Genomic DNA, 22,546 nt, shown 5'->3' on the forward strand with positions numbered 1-22,546 from the left:
CGTTGTACGCGTGTAACAAATAAAACAAGTTTATTACCATAAAAAAATTATACAAGGCAAGGGAAAGATCAACCAAAATTTGAGTACAAATTAGTTACAATGTGACGTGGTTAAAAGCAAGACCATAAAATAAGAAGCAAAATCTGTCATCTCAGGCCTGTAGCCTAAATACCTAGTTGTATTAGAGCTCTTCGAAACCTTCCTCGTCCCCTTCTTCCTCGGTTCTCAGGAATTCCTTCCTCCCAAGTTTCATCTGTCAACAATCAAAGTTCAGCGTCTGACAGACAAATGGTACAGATTCTAATTAGTAACTTTTGAGGAAATGCAGGGAAAAAACATACAAAGTCTGAATATGAAGAGAGGACGAATTGAGTAGCATGTTACCTGATCATCAGAAAACCGCAGTTGTTCTGCAGAAAATAGTATATTCTTATACCTTCCCGGTGCTAATTCCTTGCCTAAACTCCTTGCAACTTCATCAAAACAAATCATGTCCACCCGAAACCCATTGTTCATGAATAGTTTCTCCAACCATGTCCTTGCACTAGTCTGTCGATGAGAAAAGGAAACAGGTGATGTCTTTCTTTATTGACATAGAAGCAATTGCCATATTGAGTCGCACTCGATATAAGCAAACTGACCTTGGTCCCTATTTCAGTTTCTGCCAACCAAGCAGGTAATTCTCCCAAGAAAAAACATCCCTTCATCGCCAAACCACTTACAGTGAGCAAAATATCTTCAAAACTTGCTAATGTCATCAAAGGCAACCCCTGCAATAACACAGCAACATGATTTTCCTACTTACTAAAACACTAACCATTATAGCTACACACGAGAATATAACTAACGAATGATTAGCGGATAGATACCTGCATGGCCCAAATGCTAGGTTGATTGCCGTTAAACCCTTTAGCACGCAGACTTTTTTGTATGTCGGAGGATTCCAAAGGAACATGAAGGGATAAGCAGCTTCTAGGAATCTTAGCCCCAACACCTGAGGGATTAAAGATAGCATGATAAGAACTTTCTGCATTGCCTACTTAATAAAAACAAGCTGATAATGCATAATAAAAAAAATCCCGAAAAGTTTGAACTTTCTGAGGATTTAGAATGACACAAAATCTGTATTAACAAAATAATCAATTCCCACGATATGAGAGTAAATTTTCAAGATGTGCAAAAACGAAAGAACTTGGGATAATGTCACAACAAAAATTCCCTACTTCAACTAGGTTGCAAATCTTTAACTACTCTTAATAACGAATAGTTCATATTGTAAGTTTACAATCACCTTGAAGCTTCTCAGCTGCTCTTTTGAACACCCGTTCCGGAGAAACATTGAATATAATGGTTGAACTTGGCCAACTAAGCCTATATGGGCGGGTATCCATTCCATCGGTTAGCAAAACAACCTGCACTCCCAAGAAGAATACATTGAAACAAAGGAGTGATAAAGAACAAATTTAACCTATCTCCACATCAACAAAAAAAAGACACTCAAGGAGCCCTTCCTCCTTTCTACAAGATGCATTTCAACACATGCGCAGAAATAACTCATCAAAAACACAAACGTCGAATTGTGTGATTGGAAGGCATTGTCAGGCAGCAATTGCTACTTCAAGAAAAGGCTTAACTACCTTCTTTAATCCATCGATATGGTTTAGATGCATTTCGACACATATGCAGAAATAACTCATCAAAAAAACAAACGTCGAATTGTGATTGGCAGGCATTGTCAGGTAGGAATTGCTACTTCAAGAAAAAGACTAACGACCTGCTTTAATCCATCGATATGGTTTACCGTTCGAAGCAACTTATCGTCGATGAATTTAGTAGCAACGCAATAATGATGTGAGCATTGCATCATGTCCATCTGAGCATTAGGAGGAACAAAGCAACCAGCATACGGATCAACAAACAGAGGCTCTGCACACGAAATTATTAATCAAAAACTTATAAATTTGACAAATTTAAATAAAAATTTCATCTTTCGAAATTCTGCGCGTCACTGAAACTCCACAACACGAATCATCCAACTGTTTGACGAAATGACCCAATGAAAAAACAAAATGGCAAATACGAAATTCCTTAGGATATATGGGTTTACTTGGTCGATGGGTCTCCCGGAAACGAAGAGAAGCCGAATCAATGGCAGATTGAAGTAATGGGTCGTTTTCTTCGACGATTTTGGCTCGCAACTTCAACCCGCCATTTCTATCCCTTCTTGAAGTGGTGTAGAGGACCGGTCGGCGCAAGATAGCAGTAGCCGGGGCATGTGCAACGCCCGCTAAACAGTCCATACAATTCAGATTAGTCTTCTGCTGCAACGCCCTACAAAGTACGAAAGAATGGGAGCGATCATCGAACGAACGATGAGCTCAGTATCAAGTGGCAGTCGTAATCAGCCCCTTGGTCTGCGCATGGAGCGCGATGCGCGCCAACGACCAGACCTTCAGTCAGCAAACCCCAAAACGACACAGCGTTTAACTGCCGTAAACAATTTTTGGGATAATTAGGGCATGTTTGTTTAACCTTCTTAGGTGTCATTGGAGTAGACTACATTAAGGCCCGTTTGTTTGACCGGATTAAGAAGGATTGGACTGGACTAGACTGTAGTCCCTTATTTGGTATGCACCAGGATTATGTTTAATGACCTTAGGTCCGACACGCTCGGATTATACATCTCCATACGAGTTCTTAACGAGGATCCCAATTTCAGGCGGACTCGTAAGCCTACCGCGAGAGAGTCACTCGTCCAAGAACCGCCCAACATCGCTCGTCCTGCTTGTCCTCATCGTCGTCCACGAAAAGACTTGGACTGGAGTGTGAGCTTGTAAAGACAAGGAAGAAGAAGATGACGTTGGGTCTGATCAATACCAACCACGTGGTCCACGCTAAGAAGGAAAGGGTTGCTCACATCGAAGATTTCCACGCTGACGACGTCGTCGATCCTCTCGATATCTATGATATCCTTTCCCAATCCATCTCTTACCGCCTTTCTTTTCTTTCTTTTTTAAATTTAATTATGTGAAATTTTGCTAAAATTTGCCATCTTTGATTGGAAATTGCAAATTTCGTGAGGGATATTAGAGATCCGGAGCACCCCTACTCGTTAGAGCAGCTCAGCGTGCTTTCGGAAGAGTCGATTGCAGTGGATGACAAGCTCGGCCGTATTCTGCGAGTATCATTTCTCAATTTTGAGCTTCAATTTTGCATTTTTCTGGTAATTTGGATTCTGGGTTTTTTAAGAAATCACCAAAGTTTTGATCTTTATTAATTTTTTAATTTTTTTTTTTTTTTGAAATTTGATTGAAGGATAACTTTTACGCCGACGATTCAGCATTGCAGTATGGCAACAGTGATAGGTATGTGCCTGAGAGTTAAACTGAAACATTGCTTCCTCCTCATTACAAGGTCCGTCAGTTTGCTATGTTAGAGATTTTGGTGCAAAAATATGTTCCAATTAACCCAGATCATGAGATTTGTAACATTACTCTATTACACAATGACAAAAGTTTTAGGGCGTTGGGCACAGGTATTGGAGCTATTAAAATAGAACAATAATGTAGTCATAGTCTAAGCAAACACAAATATGTTGACCAGTACTGTTTTCATTATCCTGCTTCTTAGTCCGACACTGCACCAAACGCTTCACTAAGTTAGTCCAGCTTAGTCTAGTCTAAGCCAGTCTAGCTTAGTCCCTGCAACTAGTTCAGTCCGAGACAATCCGGTGCAACATACGCACCCTAAGTGTTTGTCCAATCCGGTGTTTGTTGTCCACATTTGACTAGTTTTAATGAGACTAACGGGGACTCACCCCGATTGAACGCTTCGCTAAACATTCTTATCAAGGCCCCTCGATTTCGAGTGGACTGTTAGTCTTGTTTTCTCACCCGCTGCTGATCCCTTGTCGTTTCCCTTTTCCTTCACCCCTTCACCCTCTCCCTTCTCCTTCACACCTTCGTCCACTCCCTTGGGCCTTCATTATCCCACCCAAAAGCCTAAACCCATACCTTAAACAAAAACTGAAAAATAATCCACTGACTCCCTCCCTTTTTTCTTTGTTCAATCTTCTCTCTCTCTCTCAGCAAAATCGCCATGGTTGTGGCTTTCGAGCACTGGACACCAGCTGCACAATCCTCCAACGTAATCTCAGCCTACGACTCTTGAGCATTCACGGAGCAATCTTAACCCTTCCGAATTCACCACTGCTAAATCCTCATTCTCCTTCCCCCGTCATCTCTAAACCAATACAATCTCGCCAAGATCGCCGCCGTTGCAAAAAAATGGTGAGAGCTTCTCCTTTTTTAGCTTAGAGTTTTCAATTTCTCCACTTGAATTTGATTTTGTTGTGGTATGATTATGAATTCATGACCAATGAGAAAGAAATTCATTACCAAAGGAATGAAAATATAGCCATTTGTTGATTGTGAATTCAATTGATCAATGGGTATTGAAGAAGGGTGATTTGGAAAGTGCCTAGGAAGTGTTTGATGAAATGTCCGAGAGAACTGTGGCTAAGTTTGGTTGAGGCTTGCTAAGTGCGAATGAGGCTGAATTTTGAGTTAAATTATTGTGATTGGGTTTGAATAATTTTTGTGTGGAGTCAATATTTTTAGGTTTCCAGGAACGTATGGTCAATCCATGTTGCTTGCATAATTGTTTTGTGTATTTTTATTTTTTCCAAAATTTGAAACTGACATATAAGTGTAATATGTTGTTTGAATTATGAATTTAGAATGTTGATAGTTGTGTTTACTTGTTAAGAAATTACTTGGAATACTCCTATTGCTAGAAAAGCTCAAAATGGGCATCCATAGGGAGCGTTGGATAAATATGTCATGATGAAAATTGTTGGAGTCAGGCATGATAAGGTTAAATTTGGTTGAAATTTTGATGTTGGTTGATATAGCATGGGTTTTTTTTTCTTTTTCTTTTTATTATCCAGTTTCTTAGTCCAATACTGCATCAAACGCTTCACTAAGTTAGTTGTAAAACCCATCCTCAAATTTAGTTTGTAATTTTACTTTTCCCTAAAAGTTTATATAATCTTTCAATTTGGTCCCTTATCCTAATCTAATCCGGACCTTCCATCTAGATTTACCTTCTTTCCCACGCTGCCACGCAGCAGCCTCCTAACTTACTTATCTCCTTCATTTCCCGAGTCTCTCTCAGATCTTTCACTCTCTTAGCTCACTTTTCTCTCTCACTCTTTCACTCTCTATCTCTCTAGGACCCTTTCCTCGATCTACACCCACGCACACACCCATCTTCACACCCACACCACCGACGACGCACCACCACCGCCGTGGACTCTCTCTCTCGCTCTCCCTCATCTCTTTGGAGCTCAGTGAAGGCCATAAACCCATAAAACCTCTGGCAAACTCCATGGGCTCTGAGGAAGATTCCAATTGTCTCTGACCTTTCCACGGTGAACTAAAGGTACCAAAGTTCTCATCTCGTCTCTAATTTCATTTTGTCACCTAGATCGAACCCTAGGGTAGTAGTTCGCCGTCGACTGGAGCTAGGGAAGCTCCGTCTTCCTTTTCCCCCGTTGAAACCAGGCCGTTGGGCTAGCTCACCCAAAACCTAATCAAACCAGGGCCATTTGGGCTGTGTATAGAACTTGGGCCTTAGGCCCGATTAAACCCAAACCCTTTTATGTTTTTTTATTTTATTTTATTTTATAATCTAAACCCAAACCCTGTCGGTCTCAGGCCTTAAGGCTGTGTAGGCTTAGGCCTTCGGGCTTTTGCATCAAGCCCGTGTAAACCCTTAACCCAAGACTAAGGGCGTCGGCCCGTGAGCATTAAACCCAACCCAAAACCCTTAGAACCTAAACCCTTTGGTTTGATGCCTTTGGGCTATTCACTTAGGGCTTTAGGCCCGATTAACCTTAAACCCTTTTCCCTTTGAGTCGGGCCTTAAGCCCAAAACCCTTTGGACCCAAACCCAAGCAACTCAGGCCCAAACCCTTTAAGCCTTGACCCAGCCCACTGGACAGGTCTGACCCGTGGACCCAGACCCAGTTGACCTGACCTAGACCGTTGACTTTGACCCAATCCGGTCTGACCGTTGACTGGTTAATGGTCAACGTTGACTTTGTTGACTTTTTTCGAGTTTTCGTTCGGGACCCTTCCTAGGCTAATTTCGACGTCCTGGACCTGATTTTTACGTCCTTTTTTCCAAATTTAATCGTTTGAATAGAGTTTTATTAATTGGACCCTTTATGTGCTTAGGTGAATTTATTATGGCATTTCCGGCTTCGCTAGTTTACGTGACTCTTCGGTGGTGAAGTATCTGTGAATGGACCCCTTCTGAAATGCATATTTTAATAGTAGAAATGCATATATAAAAAGCATGATTTAATGATTACGTTTTATGAGATATTATGCTTACTTATAATATTTTGGAATACAATATTTTCTATCGAACCCATGTTCTTTGTAGGATATCTGATGGATGATGATATACTACTTAGAACATGTTTTTACACACTTCTTTATAGTATAGATGATGAATGCCTTTATACTATGAAGATGTTTTTGAGATATATATACATACGTTTGGAAAGTCTATATTCAATGTTTTTGTGCGTATCTAATGGTCAATGTTCTACCTACGAGTGATGTTACTTATATTGCCTTCGAGCAGGTGTGTGTAGGGCACTGTTCTGTGCATATGAGAGATACTGATATTGATACCACTAGTTAGCACACTATATATGAGATATGTTTTATGGAAAGGTTTTATGCAATGCTAGGGTTTTCAGAAAACCTACTACATATTATGCTATTGATGTTTTCATAAAACTTTGGGGGTTAGCATGTTGATAACTGTTTCAATATTATATATATATATATATATATATATATATATATATATATATATCAACTTGGTCCATTCATGTTTGTTTTGCACCCCCCAGGACTTACAATCGAGGTGTACAATCTCAGCGTCAAGGAACTTCCGCATTGGCATCTTCGAGTCATCTCGGTGTATGACTCATTCTTTTATTCATTCAATTTTATATTATTTCTTTTAGTATTCTAGTTAGTTGTATGCTCTGAACACGTTCCTAATTTGCATATTAATTATATTTAAATTTATAAGTCTTATTTATTTATTTGTTCTCATGCATTCTAAATGACTTCCGTCACCTTCAGGTGTCGGCCATCACGTGGCCATCCCGATGTCCCGAGGACATCAGGATTGGAGCGTGTCATTAATCCATCTTAGTTTATTCTAAGTCAGTTCAACTTAGTCCTTGAAGTTAGTCCAGTCCAAGATTATCCGGTGCAACAAACGCACCCTTAGAGTATTGGTCCTTCAAGTTTGGCCGAATTGAATCTTTTGTCTTTTGAATTGAAAGTTTGTGAGAATTGATTTCTGAACTTATGAACACGTGAAGTTGTGGTCTTTTTTATAATTTCGTTAGAACTTTCATCGCTTATTGTTTTTTTGAAACCACTTGTTGTTGAGCCCAAAATAATGTATGGGTGTGAGTGAGTTATTAGGATACCTAAAATGTCAATTCATAAATTAATATTAAGGGGACATTTGCACCTAACACTTTGAACCAAAAACAAAAAAGAATGATGCACCTAACACTTTGGGACTCTTGATCAACAAACCCAAATCTTGAGTGGATCGATCAATGAATCCATTTTTTCACTCTATAAACATAGATTAAGTACAAACATTTACAAATAACTCAACAAACAGTGAATTAGTTTAACTAAATTGTATATAATAGCATTTGAAATGGTGACAAACTTTTCAAAAAACCAAATTCAATGAGCTATGATAATGGTGTTTTATAAATATTCCAATCGAATATATATTTATATAGTTGAACGTTAAGTTAGCGTAGATCGATTTTTTGACTCTACAAACGCACATTAAGAGCGAATACTTATAAATGACTTGACATATGGACAACAGTATGTAAAACACGAGTTTTTAAAGCCTAGTTTGGTACTGAGGTGATTCTGAAAAAATGGCTATAAAAAAAGGCTGGGAGTTTTTTTATGTTTGGTAAACATTCAACTTCAGCTTTTTTCACAGTTTTGGATGAAAAAAAAGCCAAAAACACAAAGCTGCAAAACCCAGCTTTGAAAAACCAGCTTTTTTTCACATCTGTTTTACATAAAAGTTTATCAAATATTATAATACTGTTTTTTTTTTCAAAAGCACTTTTACAAAAAAGTTTACTAAATACTCTACTGCTTTATTTCACAGCTGTTTATTATCACAGCACAGCAGAAGCAGTTTTTTTTCCAAGCACAACAATACCAAATCAACCCTAAATGTAATTTTTAGCAAACGAAACATAAGTTTATGAATATATTTGTTTCTTATCGTAGCTGAATGCTAAATAAAAAAGTAGAAACCTACACAAGAATGATAAATCTAAAAACCTCTCTCCAACCATTGATGGCTGCTTGAAGTTGAAAAGTTAGAGAAATTTTTCAGTGTGATCGGTATACGGAATGATATATTACGTATCATTAAACAAATAGTGAGATATGTGCGTTAAAAAGTTAATAACTTAAAAATTAAAATTTCTCACCACTTATATAAAAACACATGGTATATTCCCTGTTCGATCACAATGAAAAATTTCTCAAAAAGTTAGTACAAATATTACAAGAAGTCAGATTGTCTGCTCTCCTGTTTGGATGCTCTTCTCATTCTTTTCTATTTGTGCGGTTACGGTTAAGTTATGTCAACATTTTATATTCTTATTATTTTTTATCTTATTATTTTTATAAAAAAAATTAATATAAAATATTAATATGGCTTAAGCGTGACCGTACAAAAAATAAAAAAAAATGAGAAATGAAGAAATGAGAAGGTCACTCGATCAGGAGGGCTGACAATCTGCCTATTACAAAATGTTAGGTGAAGGCGAATGCGAACCATGAATTTGATGTAACTTTTGACCAAATCGTCTTTAAAAATCACACAATGCCGCCCACCGCGAACAAACACACAATCGGACAAATCTAGAGAGAGAAAGAGAAGAGTGACTGAGAGACTGAGAGGAGTCTGAGAAAGCAAACAAGAGGCAGCCATTAGCTTATCTTCTACCTACTTCAACCTCCAGCTCTCAATCTCTCCATCAAAACCCTAGAAAAAATGGACGCCAATCGCCAAATCCCAGAAAACCCAGAATCCAAATCGCCTGAGGAACAAAACCCACTTGCCATTGTGCCTTCCGCCGCCGGGCTTTCTCCCTTCGCCACCGCCTCCCTCTCACTTTCTCTCTCTACAATTCTCCCCACCCACTTCTTCCAACAACCCAAGGTTTCCACCTTGTTTTCTTCCCAGCCCACCAAGGTCAAGGTCCCCACGCAGGCCTCGTCCCTGGCCCACCTCTCTCTCTCAACCACCGCCAATGTAACTCCGCCCAAGCTCTCCTTCAAGTCCACCATTGCCGCCAACCCCCTGCAGAGCCCTCTCTCTCTGGGTCCGCGCCGCCCTCTCGACCCCTCCAATGGGGCCGCAATCCGTCGAGCTTCCATCGTCTGGTTCCGCAACGATTTACGCGTCCACGACAACGAGTGCCTCAACTCGGCCAACAACGAGTCCGTATCGGTCTTGCCCGTCTACTGCTTCGATCCGAGGGACTACGGAAAATCCTCTTCTGGGTTCGATAAGACCGGCCCGTACCGGGCGACGTTCTTGGTCGAATCGGTGGCGGACCTCCGGAAGAATCTCCAGGCGAGAGGGTCCGATCTGGTAGTCAGAATCGGGAAGCCCGAGACTGTTTTGGTGGAGCTGGCAAAGGCTATAGGCGCCGACGCCATTTATGCGCACAGAGAGGTTTCGCGCGACGAAGTTAAGGAGGAGGAGAAGATCGAGGCGGCAATGAAGGAGGAGAATGTGGAGGTTAAGTACTTTTGGGGAAGCACTCTGTACCACGCGGAGGATTTGCCGTTTAAGTTGGAGGATATGCCGACGAAATACGGCGATTTCAGAGAGAAGGTGAAGGGATTGGAGGTGAGGAAGACGATTGAAGCTTTGGATCAGATGAAGGGTCTGCCTTCTCGCGGCGACGTGGAGCCCGGTGATGTTCCAACATTGATGGATTTGGGGCTTAATCCGTCTGCTACTACGTCTCAGGTATGTGTTTTCGGTTTCGGATCTTTGGTATGAATTTATGTTTAAGTTCATCAATTAGTTTTCGTGAAATGTGATTAGAGATGGTTGTGTTTGACAATTTATGATGTCAGAGATTGTGAACTGAGTAGAAATGAGCAACCTTTCTTAGCGGGACAGTGGAAATGATGAACAAGTTTGGTATGAAAAGATTGAGCCTGAGTTGTTTCTAGCAAACGGTTGAATGAGGGATTGGTTGAGAAATGAGTGTGAAGAGAGTAGTATCGAACAAACCTGTCATGGTTCGATAATGCTCCTCCTTTTCGAACAAGTCTGTCATAGTTTTAACTTTTAAGTATGAGTTTGAGAATTTTAGTTTAGAATCCTTAGATATGATTATGTTTTGAGAGTGTATGATGTCGAGGTTGCAAGTTAATTAGAAATGAGCAATCTTTCGCAGCAGGACAATGGCAGTGATGAACAATTTTATGGAACTATAAAGCCTTTCGTGGGATCTTAGTATGGAAAGATTAAGCTAGAGTTATTTCTAGCAATCGTTTTACAAGGGAACGAATAAAAAAAGAAATTTTTCGGTTTTAGGCCTGAAAAGAGTAGTATCGATCAAATTTGTCAAAAACTTATCTTTTTCGGCTCTTGCTTCTTCTGTAAACTTGTATTGCTTGGGCCTTGAACGGTTGTGAATGGGACAGTTGTCTTGTCAGCTCAAAATGGTTTCAAAGAACAAACATATCGCCATTTATTGGAAACTTTTAGTTTCGGATTTCATTATTTCTAATAGAGTTATTTGACATGTCCCTAAAGAAAGTGACAATATTTTCATCCATTGTCTTGTAGGATGGAAGGCCTGCTGCCATTGCTTCCGTGGTGGGAGGGGAGACTGAAGCCCTAGAAAGGCTCAAAAAGTATGCTGCTGAGTGCCAAGCACAGCCACCCAAGGCGAGCAAAGATGGAAAGCATGATAGCATCTATGGTGCCAACTTTTCGTGCAAAGTCTCTCCATGGTTGGTCTTGGGATGCCTCTCTCCTCGCAGTATGTTTGATGAGCTAAAGAAAACTTCTAGCAGGTGTGCGAATGCCTTCCTTTTGAATGATGTTATAGTTTCTAAAATTTATATTCGACATTTACTCTACTCACTACTAAATGAAATTTTACGATTGATAGAACTATTTCTGCTTCCTCAAACCGCAATGATGACGGTGGCAGTGGAATGAACTGGTTGATGTTTGAGTTACTTTGGAGGGATTTCTTCAGGTAAATAGACAGACCATGAAAGCTCAAATCACATGAAAACTATTATTTCATCTTGTCTTCCATATCTGCAAATCTACCGTCACCTGATTGGCTCTTACACATTCTGTATGCAGATTTGTGACTTGCAGTTCCACAAAGAAACAGCTCAACGCTGCTCCAGCCACCGCATGTACGGGTGCCCTTGCTTAAGAACTTAAAATTGGACGACGAAATGGTGAGATATGGTGTATTTTCATCTCGTTGTAAGTTTCCAAGATGTAGCAGTTAGATGTTGTAATAGGGTTCGGGCGAAAGAGCTATTCCTTGTTGAAACTTTGTTTTCATTACCAAATAAGATGGTTGAGAATGTGAAGATTTGCCTCCCTCATTCTTCATATGTTGTCTTGGGAATAACAGATATCCTCTACTTGTGCTTTTGTACTCATCGACCGATGTCGGTCGGCAACTGTAAAACTCAAAGCCTCATTCGATAATTATTTTGTTTTTAGTTATTGAGTTTTTTACGCTTGTGCTTGAGATACGAGGAAAGTTTACGAGGAAAATGGAGGGATGAAGGAGGGTGATGCAGTAGGGGAAGAATATAAACAGGAAATTAGTTAATAACCAGATAAGATGAGATTCATAGAATTCAACAATTAGTCGAAAAGCGAAATCAATGGTATGTACGAAATTCAAACGTGGGATTACTTTGGAATAATTGGAAGATGAAATTGTATAGGGTGTGGGAAATTGTGTACTAGAAAATATGGAAAGGAGGTTTGATAAGAATCATATCTGGTGGAATGGACAGACAGGACAACTAGTAGTTATATAGAATCCGCCGAATCTTTTGTGTGAGAATTTTGGCAATTCGTGAATCATGTTTATTCATCTTACATCATACGGTTAAAAATTATTTTGAATTTTTTATTTAAAATTAAACACAAACAATATCTGACAAAACTGGTCGCACAATGTACGATGAACAAACACGATTCACGGATCTTCAGGATTTTCGTAGGGAGAATCTCTTGGAGTTAGGATATCATAATCCGTATAGATTGACATCTCAGGAGACGTCACCAAGACTGACTAGACATTTATCTTATCTTAATAGTATATAGTTGGCGGGTATAGACATGATTTAAACCGGTTTTCATTTATCTTATCTTCATCACAATATACAGTCAACAAGACTAGGTCATCATATGATTTTCTTTTTGTTCAAATCTTCTAATCACTTTTCTTCACCCTAATATGCTGATAAAGATACCACGACAATATATATTTTGTGATAATATTTTGGAAGGCGAAGGTGGTCATAGATAGTTTTGCCTGGGTGATAGCCTACTTAAAATTCAAACAATAATATTTTGTAAAACAATCAGGCAAACATGTCAAAGCAATCAGATATTTGACTATTATTATTATTTCTCAAAATGCTGGTTTGGTATTACTGTGCTTTGATAAAAAAATGATTCTGCTATGCTGCGAGAATAAGCTCATTTTTGTTGTTTCACGTTTTCAGCTTTCTTTTCACCCAAAACTGTGAAAATAAGTTATTTTTAAGTGTTTACCAAACACCTTTTTGAACTCTGTTTGTACCATACTTGACCAATCCCGAAATTACTGAGCACCGGTCAACGTTATACCGTCAAGGACCAGAAGAGTTTCCCTCCAACCAGGAGGCCAATCACAGCGCGACACGTGTCGACATAAAAAACCAATCATAGCGCAACACGTGTCAACATCAGAAGTCAATCACAACACGACACGTGTCAATGTCAGAATGAAACTAGAAACTCTCTTCTATAAATAAAGATCATTCTCTCACAATATTTCCTAATGTCATTTGTACTAAATCATTCACTAGTACTCACTAAAGGAGAGCTTGAACCTATGTACGTGTGTAAACCCTTCACAACTAATGAGAACTCCTCTATTCCGTGGACGTAACTAATCTGGGTGAACCACGTACATCTTGTGTTTGCTTCCTTGTCTCTATCCATTTACATATTTATCCACACTAGTGATCGGAGCAATCTAGCGAAGGTCACAAACTTAACACTTTATGTTGTACCAAAGTCCTCATCGATTTTGTGCATCAACATTTGGCGCCGTCTGTGGGAACGACACTTATTCCCACTCTCTTCAGCTTTGTCAAGCTGGTATCCACCATTCGTACACTCTCTTTTGACCAGGCATCCCTCTCTAACATGGGGAGCGAAGGAAGCCACAGCACACAGAATGACACCCTTCTTGCACCTAGTGCGAAGCAACGAAAGAAGGAAGAAAAGAGGCTTGCTCTTCAAGCTAAAGTCGATGAGCTAGAAGCTCAGAACAACAAGATAGCAATGAAGAATGAGGTCCTCCAGGAGCAGTATGAGAAGTTATTTAAGACGCTCCACGAAACTAGGCATACTCAAACACGCGAGCTCGTTGTCCCTGTGGACATCAACCATCATTTGGGTGCCCTTCAACACGAAGGGTTACATTCCTTCGACATGGGTATCCCTGATGAAGAGCGAGCTAATCATCAAAACATTGATCAACATGAGACATCTCTCAACCCAGCTGCTTCGACTCGAAGCATGAGAAGTGGAGGAAGACACCTCCTTGCAGAAGGGTTGGAAGAATCGAAAGATGTTTATCGTGATTGCCGAGACTTCCTAAAGCAACGTTCAGAGAGTCCCCTCCACATATGCTCGAAGATCAATGACCCAAAGGTTTTTGAAATACTCGGTCTCCTCCCACGACCCAGGCCAGCTGCCAATCTAGGGAAGGAACGTCAGGTTCTAGAGGAACATAAAGGTACAGAGGACTCTGAGGTATTCCGACAGACTCACCCTAGAAGTCAGTACAGCGAGTCCAAGGAAAAATCACAGGCCTTTGCTCAAACTTTCCTACTTCCAAGAGGTGATGGAGACTTACGAAAGAAAATTCCAGTGGCACATGACTCTACTCAAGACCCCCTTGTCTTACAGCTCATTGAGGAAGTAAACAAGTTGAAGACCGAACGTCAAACTGAGATATCTGACTGGAATCAACCCAGGCCTGGCCCTCTCACAAGAAGGATCCTCGATACCCCCTTCAAGCGAAGACAAAACAAAAGCTTGGTTTACAACTCTATACTGGAAGGGATGACCCAATTGAACACCTTAACCTCTTTGAGTCCACCATGGCATATCGGATGCACACCGACAAAAAGCGATGTCTTTTCTTCCCCTCCACCATCTCTGGCGGAGCTCTAAATTGGTATTACCGTCTTCCACCTGAGACAACAGACTCATTTGAGGAATTGAGGAAACTGTTTGTCTCTCAACACATTTTCGAGATCAATCACTTGCATTCTGCAGATGACTTGTACATTATTCGCCAGAAGCCGGATGAGTCACTACAAGAGTATGCCGGTCGCTTCAACTATGAGTATTCTCACTACGCTGAGGCAGATGACAAGACCGCCCTCAAAGCCTTCGCGGTGGGCCTACGTGATTGTTTCTTCAAGTACATGATCAATGCCAACACTTGGAAGACTTACTCTGAGGTGATGGCACAAATTTACAACCACGCCTCCGCCGAAGCAAGGACATATCAAGGGCACCCCCATATGGTTAATCCCTATCAACAAATGGGAAGTGGAAGTCAAGTTCTACCAAGTGAGGAGATATTGACCATTCAGACACCCATTGCATCATCTCCTGCCTCATTTAGCTACTCGCTAAGTCATCAAACGTATCTGTCTCTTGGTAAGAGGAAGGATTTTTACTCTCAGCAAGCCCATTACAACAAGAAGGATAAAAGTTCATATCAAGACAACCAGGGATAAACGTACCGTCGACTATTATGACTATGGGGCCAAGCCTCACTCTTTCAAAGTGGAGGACTAGGTACTAAAGGAAATGCTATTATAAGAAGGCATACCCATTACAAATGTTTTGACTCTCAACCGCTTGAGATCTTTTGTCACACAAGCCATTCGGCAAATATTTAAAAAAGAAGGAATTCAGACAACTTCTTCTAAGTCTTTTGCGTTCCTAGCACTGGAACACTTGGTCTACGCTAACCTACCCTTATACTCCAACTCAGAGCTTCAACATGCGTACTTTGACACAAAGTATGTGATACTAAGTGTTACAACCAACATGATTCACATATCAAAAGCATGGATCCCTTCATGCATAACAAAACATTCATAAGCATCACTCATATCAATCAACATAAACATTATACATTCCAACACATTCATACATAAACATCATACATTCCAACACATCCATACATAAGCCAACTGTGCTTCAAAAGGGTTCAACATACTTTGTGTATTCGACACTTGCTACAATGTGCCTCGACACCTTGTCCTTATTCTCACCAACCAGGTGATGAAATGTGAAGAATGAACTCATCTTCATGCCACCAACCAGGTGATGAAATGTACAACCCATACTCTTATATCATTTGGCAACTTGCCACTCATGCCACCAACCAGGTGAAGAATGAACTCATCTTCATGCCACCAACCAGGTGATAAAATGTACAACTCGTACTTTCCTTTATGCTACCAACCAGGTGATGAAATGTACAACCCGTACTCTAATATCATTTGGCAACTTGCCACTCATGCCACCAACCATGTGAAGAAGGAACTCATCTTCGTGCCACCAACCAGGTGATGAAATGTACAACCCGTACTCTCATTCATGCCACCAACCAGGTGATGAAATGTACAACCCGTACTCTAATATCATTTAGCAACTTGCCACTCATGCCACCAACCAGATGAAGAAACAACTCATCTTCATGCCACAAACCAGCCAGGTGATGAAATGTGAAAAAAGAACTCATCTTCATGCCACTAACCAGGTGATGAGATGTACAACCCGTACTCTCCTTCATGCCACCAACCAGGTGATGAAATGTACAACCCGTACTCTAATATCATTTGGCAACTTGCCATTCATGCCACCAACCAGGTGAAGAAGGAACTCATCCTCGTGCCACCAACCAGGTGATGAAATGTGATGAAAAGGTGATGAAGGAACTCACTTTCGTACCACCAAGTGATGAAAGCAACTCACCATTCATTCCACCTACCAGAAGACGAGTGGTACAACTTTTACATGCGAACTCCTAGCATTCACAAATAATAAAAAACCCTCAAACTTGACAACTCAACTAGGGGAGCACTTATGCCCAACAAGAGTTATAGTCACCAACAAAGTCTTATTGCAAGTCAACAACAACTTCAGTGCATGGCATACGAAGATCAAGCTATTCAGCCCTTTTGCATCTGCTTCAGACATTTCTCTTCTGTAACAATGCAAACACTATAACTCATAGAAAGCTTCACACTCTTTATCAAGACAGTGTGAAGCAAAAACAATTTATGGTGCCAATAAAAGCTTCATCAAAGGAGTTCAACCACAATTCTCAAAAGCTTCACACACTCTTGATCAAGACAGTGTGAAGCAAAACCAATTTATGGTGCCAACAAAAGCTTCATCAAAAGAGTTCAACCACAATTCTCAAAAGCTTCACACACTCTTGATCAAGACAGTGTGAAGCAAAACCAATTTATGGTGCCAACAAGAGCTTCATCAAAGGAGTTCAACCACAATTCTTAAAAGCTTCATACACTCTTGATCAAGACAATGTGAAGCAAAACCAATTTATGGTGCCAACAAGAGCTTCATCAATGGAGGGCACATACTCTTGATCAAGATAGTGTGAAGCAAAACCAATTTATGGTGCTAACAAAAACTTCATCGAAAGAGTTTAACCACAATTCTCAAAAACTTCACACACTCTTGATCAAGACAGTGTGAAGCAAAACCAATTTATGGTGCCAACAAAAGTTCATCAATGGAGGGCAACTATAATTCTCAAACCTTCGAAGCAAATTCAAGACTCTTCGAAGAAAATTCAATTTATATGGTTCATCCAAACCTTCGACTACTATAAGGTGTGTCTTGCATCACAGCTCAACAGTGTGGAAGCAAAATTTGCATATGTTGTCTATCCCACATTTTCAAATTTCTAGTTTCACAAAAAAAAAAAAAAAAAAAAGGAAATCCAACAAAGCTTCATCAATGGAGGACAACTACAAATTCTAAAAAGTTTCACACTATCTTGATCAAGATAGTGTGAAGCAAAATCAATTCATGGTACCCAACAAAAGCTTCACCAACAAAAGCTTCATCAATGGAGAACAACTACAAATTCTCAAAAGCTTCACACTATCTTGATTAAGATAGTGTGAAGCAAAATCAATTCATGGTACCCAACAAAAGCTTCACCCATAAAAGCTTCACCAACAAAAGCTTCAACTCCAAAGCTTCATCAATGGGGGTCAACTACAAATTCTCAAAAGCTTCACACTATCTTGATCAAAATAGTGTGAAGCAAAATCAATTCATGGTACCCAACAAAAGCTTCAACTCCAAAACTTCACCTACAAAGCTTCAAGTCCAAAGGTTCACCTACAAAAGCTTCACCCACGATAGCTTCACCTATAAAAGTTTTACCCATAAAAGCTTCACCCACCACAAAAGCTTCACAAACAAAAGCTTCACCTATAAGAGTTTCACCAACAAAAGCTTCACCCACCACAAAGCTTCACCCACCACAAAAGCTTCACCCATAAAAGCTTCACCAACAAAAACTTCACCCACCACAAAAGCTTCAACAACAAAAGCTTCCCTCACCACAATTGCTTCACCCACAAAAGTTTCACCCACCACAAAAGCTTCACCCACCACAAAAGCTTCACCTACAAAGCTTCAACACAAAAACTTCACACTATCTTGATCAAGATAGTGTGAAGCAAAATCAATTCATGGTACCCAACAAAACTTCAACCTCAAAGCTTCACCTACAAAACTTCAACACCAAAGCTTCACCTACAAAGCTTTAAAATATATATATATATATATATATATATATATATATATATATATATTTCAGAAATTCAAAAATTCAAAAATTCAAAAATTCGAAAGAAAAAAAAATTTCAAAAAAAAATTCAAAAAACAAAAAAAAAATTACCTAGGCCTTCTCTTCTTTGGGCCTAACAACTTTCATAACAAATATATATGAAGAATGAGTTTTGGGCTACCACTTAGAAAGGAAATGCCTCATTCGTCAACTCTCTCGACCGGAGATTTAAGGGACTCTTACCATATGCTACTGCATCTTGATACTCGAAAGTCTCACGACCACTCAGTGACTTGGATTTTTCAAGTCTCTAAACGAGAAGTTTTCCTTACTGGGGAAATTAAGAGAGCACTACCTCAACCTACATGCTTCACTCACAAAGCTTCAACATACAAGCTTTAACAAAAGGAAAAATTCAAAGAACTTAGTGAAGAAGGCCTTGGTGTATTTAACACAATACGTTGTAATGAAGCAAATCTTGTTTATTGATATCTCCGATAAGTTACAAATATATACATATACATGAATCAAAATAAACAAATAAGAGGGAGCCTTCACAAATGTTGCTCAGGAGAAGTCTCAGCAGTCGGCAGAGCCCCAGAAATATGAGGCACCAGAGGGTGATTATTCGGAGCCTCAGTACTAGGCAGAACCCTAGAAGAAGGAGGCACCGAAGGTTGATCATTTGGAGCTTCATTACGCGGTACAGCCCCAGAAGACGAAGGCAATAAATGCCTTTGGAACAAACCCACAAACCTCTGATGATCAAGTAAAATATGACCATCAGATTCCTGCAGCTGGTCGAGCTTCCTCTTCATGTTTGTAGCATAGTCATGTGCGAGCCTGTGCAACTGTTTATTCTCATGCTTGAGCCATCTGATCTCCTGTTTGAGACTTATCACTTCAGCCGCCAATTATTCAACTTAACGGGTTCGAGCAAATAGGTGTTGGGTCATATTAGACACAGAACCTGCACACTGAACACTGAGAGCCAAAGAATCCTTAACAGCCAACTCATCAGACCGTTTGGAAAGTAGTATGTTATCTTTGGGAATGAGAATGTTCCTGGCCACCACCGCAGCGGTCATATCATTCTTCATCACAGAGTCCCCAACGGTAAGAGGACCAGTAGGGGATAAGAAGGATGTGCGTCATATGTTGTCTTGAGAAGGCATGGCTGCCTCTTCACCAAAGTTCAAGTCAAAATGATGGTCGGATGGGCCAGACATTCTTAGAAATGATGAAGGAAAAATGAGGTGCAATAAATCTCTGAAGTAAGGAGAAAATTCCTACAAGCAATAACTATCTGAATGTACTTCTTGCACACAATTGGTGCCCTTATAAAAAAAAAAGGGTAACAGGGTCGTTGGTTCAAAAATCGAGGAGGCACCATTCTTCTGATTTCAAAGAGGCACCACTCTTCGGATTTCGAAGAGGCACCACTCTCCACACACAACATCAGCTCATCGGGTACCACAGATAACTTGGCCAAAGATCTATGATAAAGTTTAGACACATAAATTTTAAAGGAACAACACCACTACTTGATAACTAAAAAGTCCTTATGTGTGTCAACCTCCGTGCTCTGTGCTCCATGGCAAGGCAGACTGGCAAAATGTCCAACCTTTACTCACATTCAAGAAAACACTCCCAACAAGATTGCTTGCTCAAAAATCGAAAAGGAACAGCTCTCCGAATCTCGAGAGCCAGACTTTCAACAAGATTACGTACTCAAAAATCGAAGAGGCACCGCCCTCTGACTCTCAAGAGCCAGACTCCCAACAAGATTACTTTCTCAAAAATCGAAGAGACAATGCTCTCCAAATCTCAAGAGTCAGACTCCCAACAAGATTGCTTTCTCAAAAATCAAAGAGGCACCGCTCTCTGAATCTCGAGAGCCAGACTCCCAACAGGATTACGTGCTCAAAAATCGAAGAGGCACCGCCCTCCGAATCTCCAGAGCCAGACTCCCAACAGGATTACTTTCTAAAAAATCAAAGAGACATTGCTATCCGAATCTCAAGAGTTAGACTCCCAACAGGATTACTTTCTCAAAAATCGAAGAGGCACCGTTCTCTGAATCTCGAGAGCCAGATCTCCGACAAGATTGCTTGTTCGAAAACTGAAGAGGCACCGCTCTCCGAACTTCGAGAGCCAGATTTCCTTGGATAAAGCTTGTCTGCAATCTTCACACGTAACTTCAGCTTTCCAAATACCACAGACCACTTTTTCAAAGTGCTCTGACAAAGTTAAAACACGTGAAGCTTGCAACTCTCACTACATTGCTATGACCAAGAAGAGTAAAGGAACATCACTACTACTTGTTGTTAGGGAGACTCCTATTTATGTCGACCTCCATCCTCCACAGCCAGGCAGACCTGTAAATAAAAAAAATGCTCAACTTTTCTTCACATTCGAGATGGCACTCTCAACAGAGTCTCTCGAAATACTCAGCTTCTTTTCCTCCCGATAAAACCTCTGTAAACAAGCCACACCATAGCAAGAGTATCTCATATCATCAAGGTTAAAAGCAAGAGTATCCTATATCATGCTTTTTCCCTGTATTTTCCTTTGGCCTTGTTCTTACCTGATTACTTACCTGGTGTTTATACCATATTTAGGACCTCGTATTTAGATATCGTACAAATACTCAAGGGACATAAATGTAATTATGTGATAAAGGAATGGGCAAATATGTAATAAGTGAGGAGTCCTTATTCTATAAAAGGACCCCTCACCCTCACAATTAGGGGATCATTTTCTGAGGCCATTTCTGAAGCCTCTCTCACCCTCTCAACGCTCTCACTCTCAGAACTCACTCTCTCCCTCACTTCTCAGAGAAATATAATACAATCAATGTGGACGTAGCCCAAACCTTGAGGTGAACCACGATACATCTTGTGTCATTTACATTTCATGCAGATTCACGGTCGGATTTATGTTGTACCAAGACCTCCAGTTTTGTGCATCAACATTTGGCGCCGTCTGTGGGAAACGACACGAAAGGCTGTGTCGATTCTCTTTCATTTTTTCACTTCGGCCGTGGATCTGCAAAATTTGACAAAACCCAGAAAGAAAAAAACCACAACAAAGTCTCCCCGAAATCCAAAACACCTACGGATCTCCATTCCCATTTACCAAACAAATCAAAACACTCAAATCTCATTTCAACATTTGGTGTATAGCTATATTCAAACGCAAACAAAATCTCCCCAAAGAGCCTCCCTCTACAGTAGAAGCAGATCTCCAAATTTACCATTTATAACCAAAACCCAAAAAAAAAAAACTATACCACTTTAAATCTGCTCCAGAGTGAAATTACTCAGATGCCACCCAACCTGCCCAAATCCTCAGTATTGATCCATCGTGTCCACATCGCCACCTCGGCGACATCGAACACGACGTCATCACAGTACCAAAACCAAAGAGGAGGAGGATATGCTTTCTCTTGTGAATGATGGAGCGGCGCCCGTGCCCATCGCGTGGTCGGTGGACCATATGGTCGATGGTGCAGCGCTTCGACAACCCGCAGGCTTACAAACATTTTGTCAAGAGCTGCCACGTCATCGAGGGCAGCGGTGATGTGGGGACGCTGCAGGAGGTGCAGGTGAAATACACGGAGTAGTCACCGAGTCAACCAAGATCCTCTCGGGTCGGATCGACGACCTCCAGTCATTTTGGGTCTGATCGACGACAGCGGCTTGGGCTGCACCAGTTCACCCACAAGTTCTCTGACCTGAAGGCCATGCGCAACGCACGTGACCTCTTCCTCTCTATCCCGAGACCCGACCTTTTCCTCTTCAACATCGTCATCCGAGGCTCCACCGCCAATGCCGCACTTTCCTCTGCGATTTCTCTCTACACTCATTTGCGGAAGAATACTAATGTTGATAGGTTTTGAGAGAGACATATCGCTTTGCTGATGGGTTTTGAGAGAGACAGGTCGCTTGGCTACACGGCCATGCGATCCTGCTGCAGGCCCATATTCTTCAACCACCAGCTGGCCTTGGCCCTTCTGTCTATAGAGGCCCCACATTCAGATGGAGATCTTTCAGCTATTGCATTTCTCCAGACAGCTCTCTCCATATCTCACAGATTTTACAGCTGGAGTACACCAGCTAGTGTCTAGACGTAGTGGAAAGAAAAAGCAAAAAGAAAAAAAAATGAATGACCCAAGCTGGAGTACATCAACTTCTCGACATTTTATCACTCTTAGAGTTTGGAGCAGGTGGAGACGGGACCCAAGGTGGTGAAGGGGAC

At 40.7% G+C, this 22,546-nt stretch overlaps 3 protein-coding genes across 6 annotated transcripts; 2 read left to right on the forward strand and 1 right to left on the reverse strand.

Moving 5' to 3' along the window:
- Positions 1-13: 13 nt before the first annotated feature.
- Positions 14-2,677, reverse strand: LOC103449176 (O-methyltransferase 1, chloroplastic-like). 2 transcript variants are annotated; one of them, XM_008388466.4, is made up of 7 exons: positions 2,108-2,677; positions 1,775-1,926; positions 1,292-1,412; positions 870-994; positions 642-770; positions 385-549; positions 14-253 (listed from the first exon to the last, which is right to left on the reverse strand). In XM_008388466.4, exons 1-7 carry the CDS (start codon positions 2,298-2,300, stop codon positions 182-184), a joined length of 957 nt encoding a protein of 318 aa, XP_008386688.2. In that variant the 5' UTR covers positions 2,301-2,677; the 3' UTR covers positions 14-181. The 2 variants fall into 2 exon arrangements, with proteins under 2 accessions (XP_008386688.2, XP_008386690.2); XM_008388468.4 differs by having other exon boundaries at positions 14-277; positions 2,108-2,498.
- LOC103423128 (protein AE7-like 1) lies at positions 2,672-7,429 on the forward strand. Of its 3 annotated transcripts, none has more exons than XM_070808115.1 (5): positions 2,672-2,966; positions 3,072-3,223; positions 3,316-3,365; positions 6,929-6,998; positions 7,167-7,429. In XM_070808115.1, the coding sequence occupies exons 1-5, from the start codon at positions 2,855-2,857 to the stop codon at positions 7,227-7,229; spliced, it is 447 nt and encodes a 148-aa protein (XP_070664216.1). In that variant the 5' UTR covers positions 2,672-2,854; the 3' UTR covers positions 7,230-7,429. The 3 variants fall into 3 exon arrangements, with proteins under 3 accessions (XP_070664216.1, XP_070664219.1, XP_070664217.1); XM_070808118.1 differs by having other exon boundaries at positions 3,072-3,181; XM_070808116.1 differs by having other exon boundaries at positions 3,072-3,177.
- Positions 7,430-8,855: 1,426 nt separating this feature from the next.
- Positions 8,856-11,868, forward strand: LOC103423126 (blue-light photoreceptor PHR2-like). The gene is made up of 4 exons (XM_008361197.4): positions 8,856-10,128; positions 10,960-11,189; positions 11,288-11,377; positions 11,491-11,868. The coding sequence occupies exons 1-4, from the start codon at positions 9,142-9,144 to the stop codon at positions 11,564-11,566; spliced, it is 1,383 nt and encodes a 460-aa protein (XP_008359419.3). The 5' UTR covers positions 8,856-9,141; the 3' UTR covers positions 11,567-11,868.
- Positions 11,869-22,546: the final 10,678 nt, after the last annotated feature.

This window comes from Malus domestica, chromosome 11 (genome assembly GCF_042453785.1).
Source record: "Malus domestica chromosome 11, GDT2T_hap1".
Classification (NCBI taxonomy): domain Eukaryota; kingdom Viridiplantae; phylum Streptophyta; class Magnoliopsida; order Rosales; family Rosaceae; genus Malus; species Malus domestica.

What these genes read in the sequence shown, in the direction of transcription:
- LOC103449176 (XM_008388466.4), bottom strand. Translation starts at nt 2,300, where the DNA reads ATGGACTGTTTAGCGGGCGTTGCACATGCCCCGGCTACTGCTATCTTG. An exon ending in CCGGGAGACCCATCGACCAA is followed by an intron (nt 1,927 to 2,107) that starts GTAAACCCATAT and finishes TTTCGTGTGCAG; the next exon opens with AGCCTCTGTTTGTTGATCCG. An exon ending in CTAGCATTTGGGCCATGCAG is followed by an intron (nt 771 to 869) that starts GTATCTATCCGC and finishes GTGTTATTGCAG; the next exon opens with GGGTTGCCTTTGATGACATT.
- LOC103423128 (XM_070808115.1), top strand. Translation starts at nt 2,855, where the DNA reads ATGACGTTGGGTCTGATCAATACCAACCACGTGGTCCACGCTAAGAAG. An exon ending in CGATCCTCTCGATATCTATG is followed by an intron (nt 2,967 to 3,071) that starts ATATCCTTTCCC and finishes TGGAAATTGCAA; the next exon opens with ATTTCGTGAGGGATATTAGA. An exon ending in CAGTATGGCAACAGTGATAG is followed by an intron (nt 3,366 to 6,928) that starts GTATGTGCCTGA and finishes TGCACCCCCCAG; the next exon opens with GACTTACAATCGAGGTGTAC.
- LOC103423126 (XM_008361197.4), top strand. Translation starts at nt 9,142, where the DNA reads ATGGACGCCAATCGCCAAATCCCAGAAAACCCAGAATCCAAATCGCCT. An exon ending in CGTCTGCTACTACGTCTCAG is followed by an intron (nt 10,129 to 10,959) that starts GTATGTGTTTTC and finishes ATTGTCTTGTAG; the next exon opens with GATGGAAGGCCTGCTGCCAT. An exon ending in CTAAAGAAAACTTCTAGCAG is followed by an intron (nt 11,190 to 11,287) that starts GTGTGCGAATGC and finishes TACGATTGATAG; the next exon opens with AACTATTTCTGCTTCCTCAA.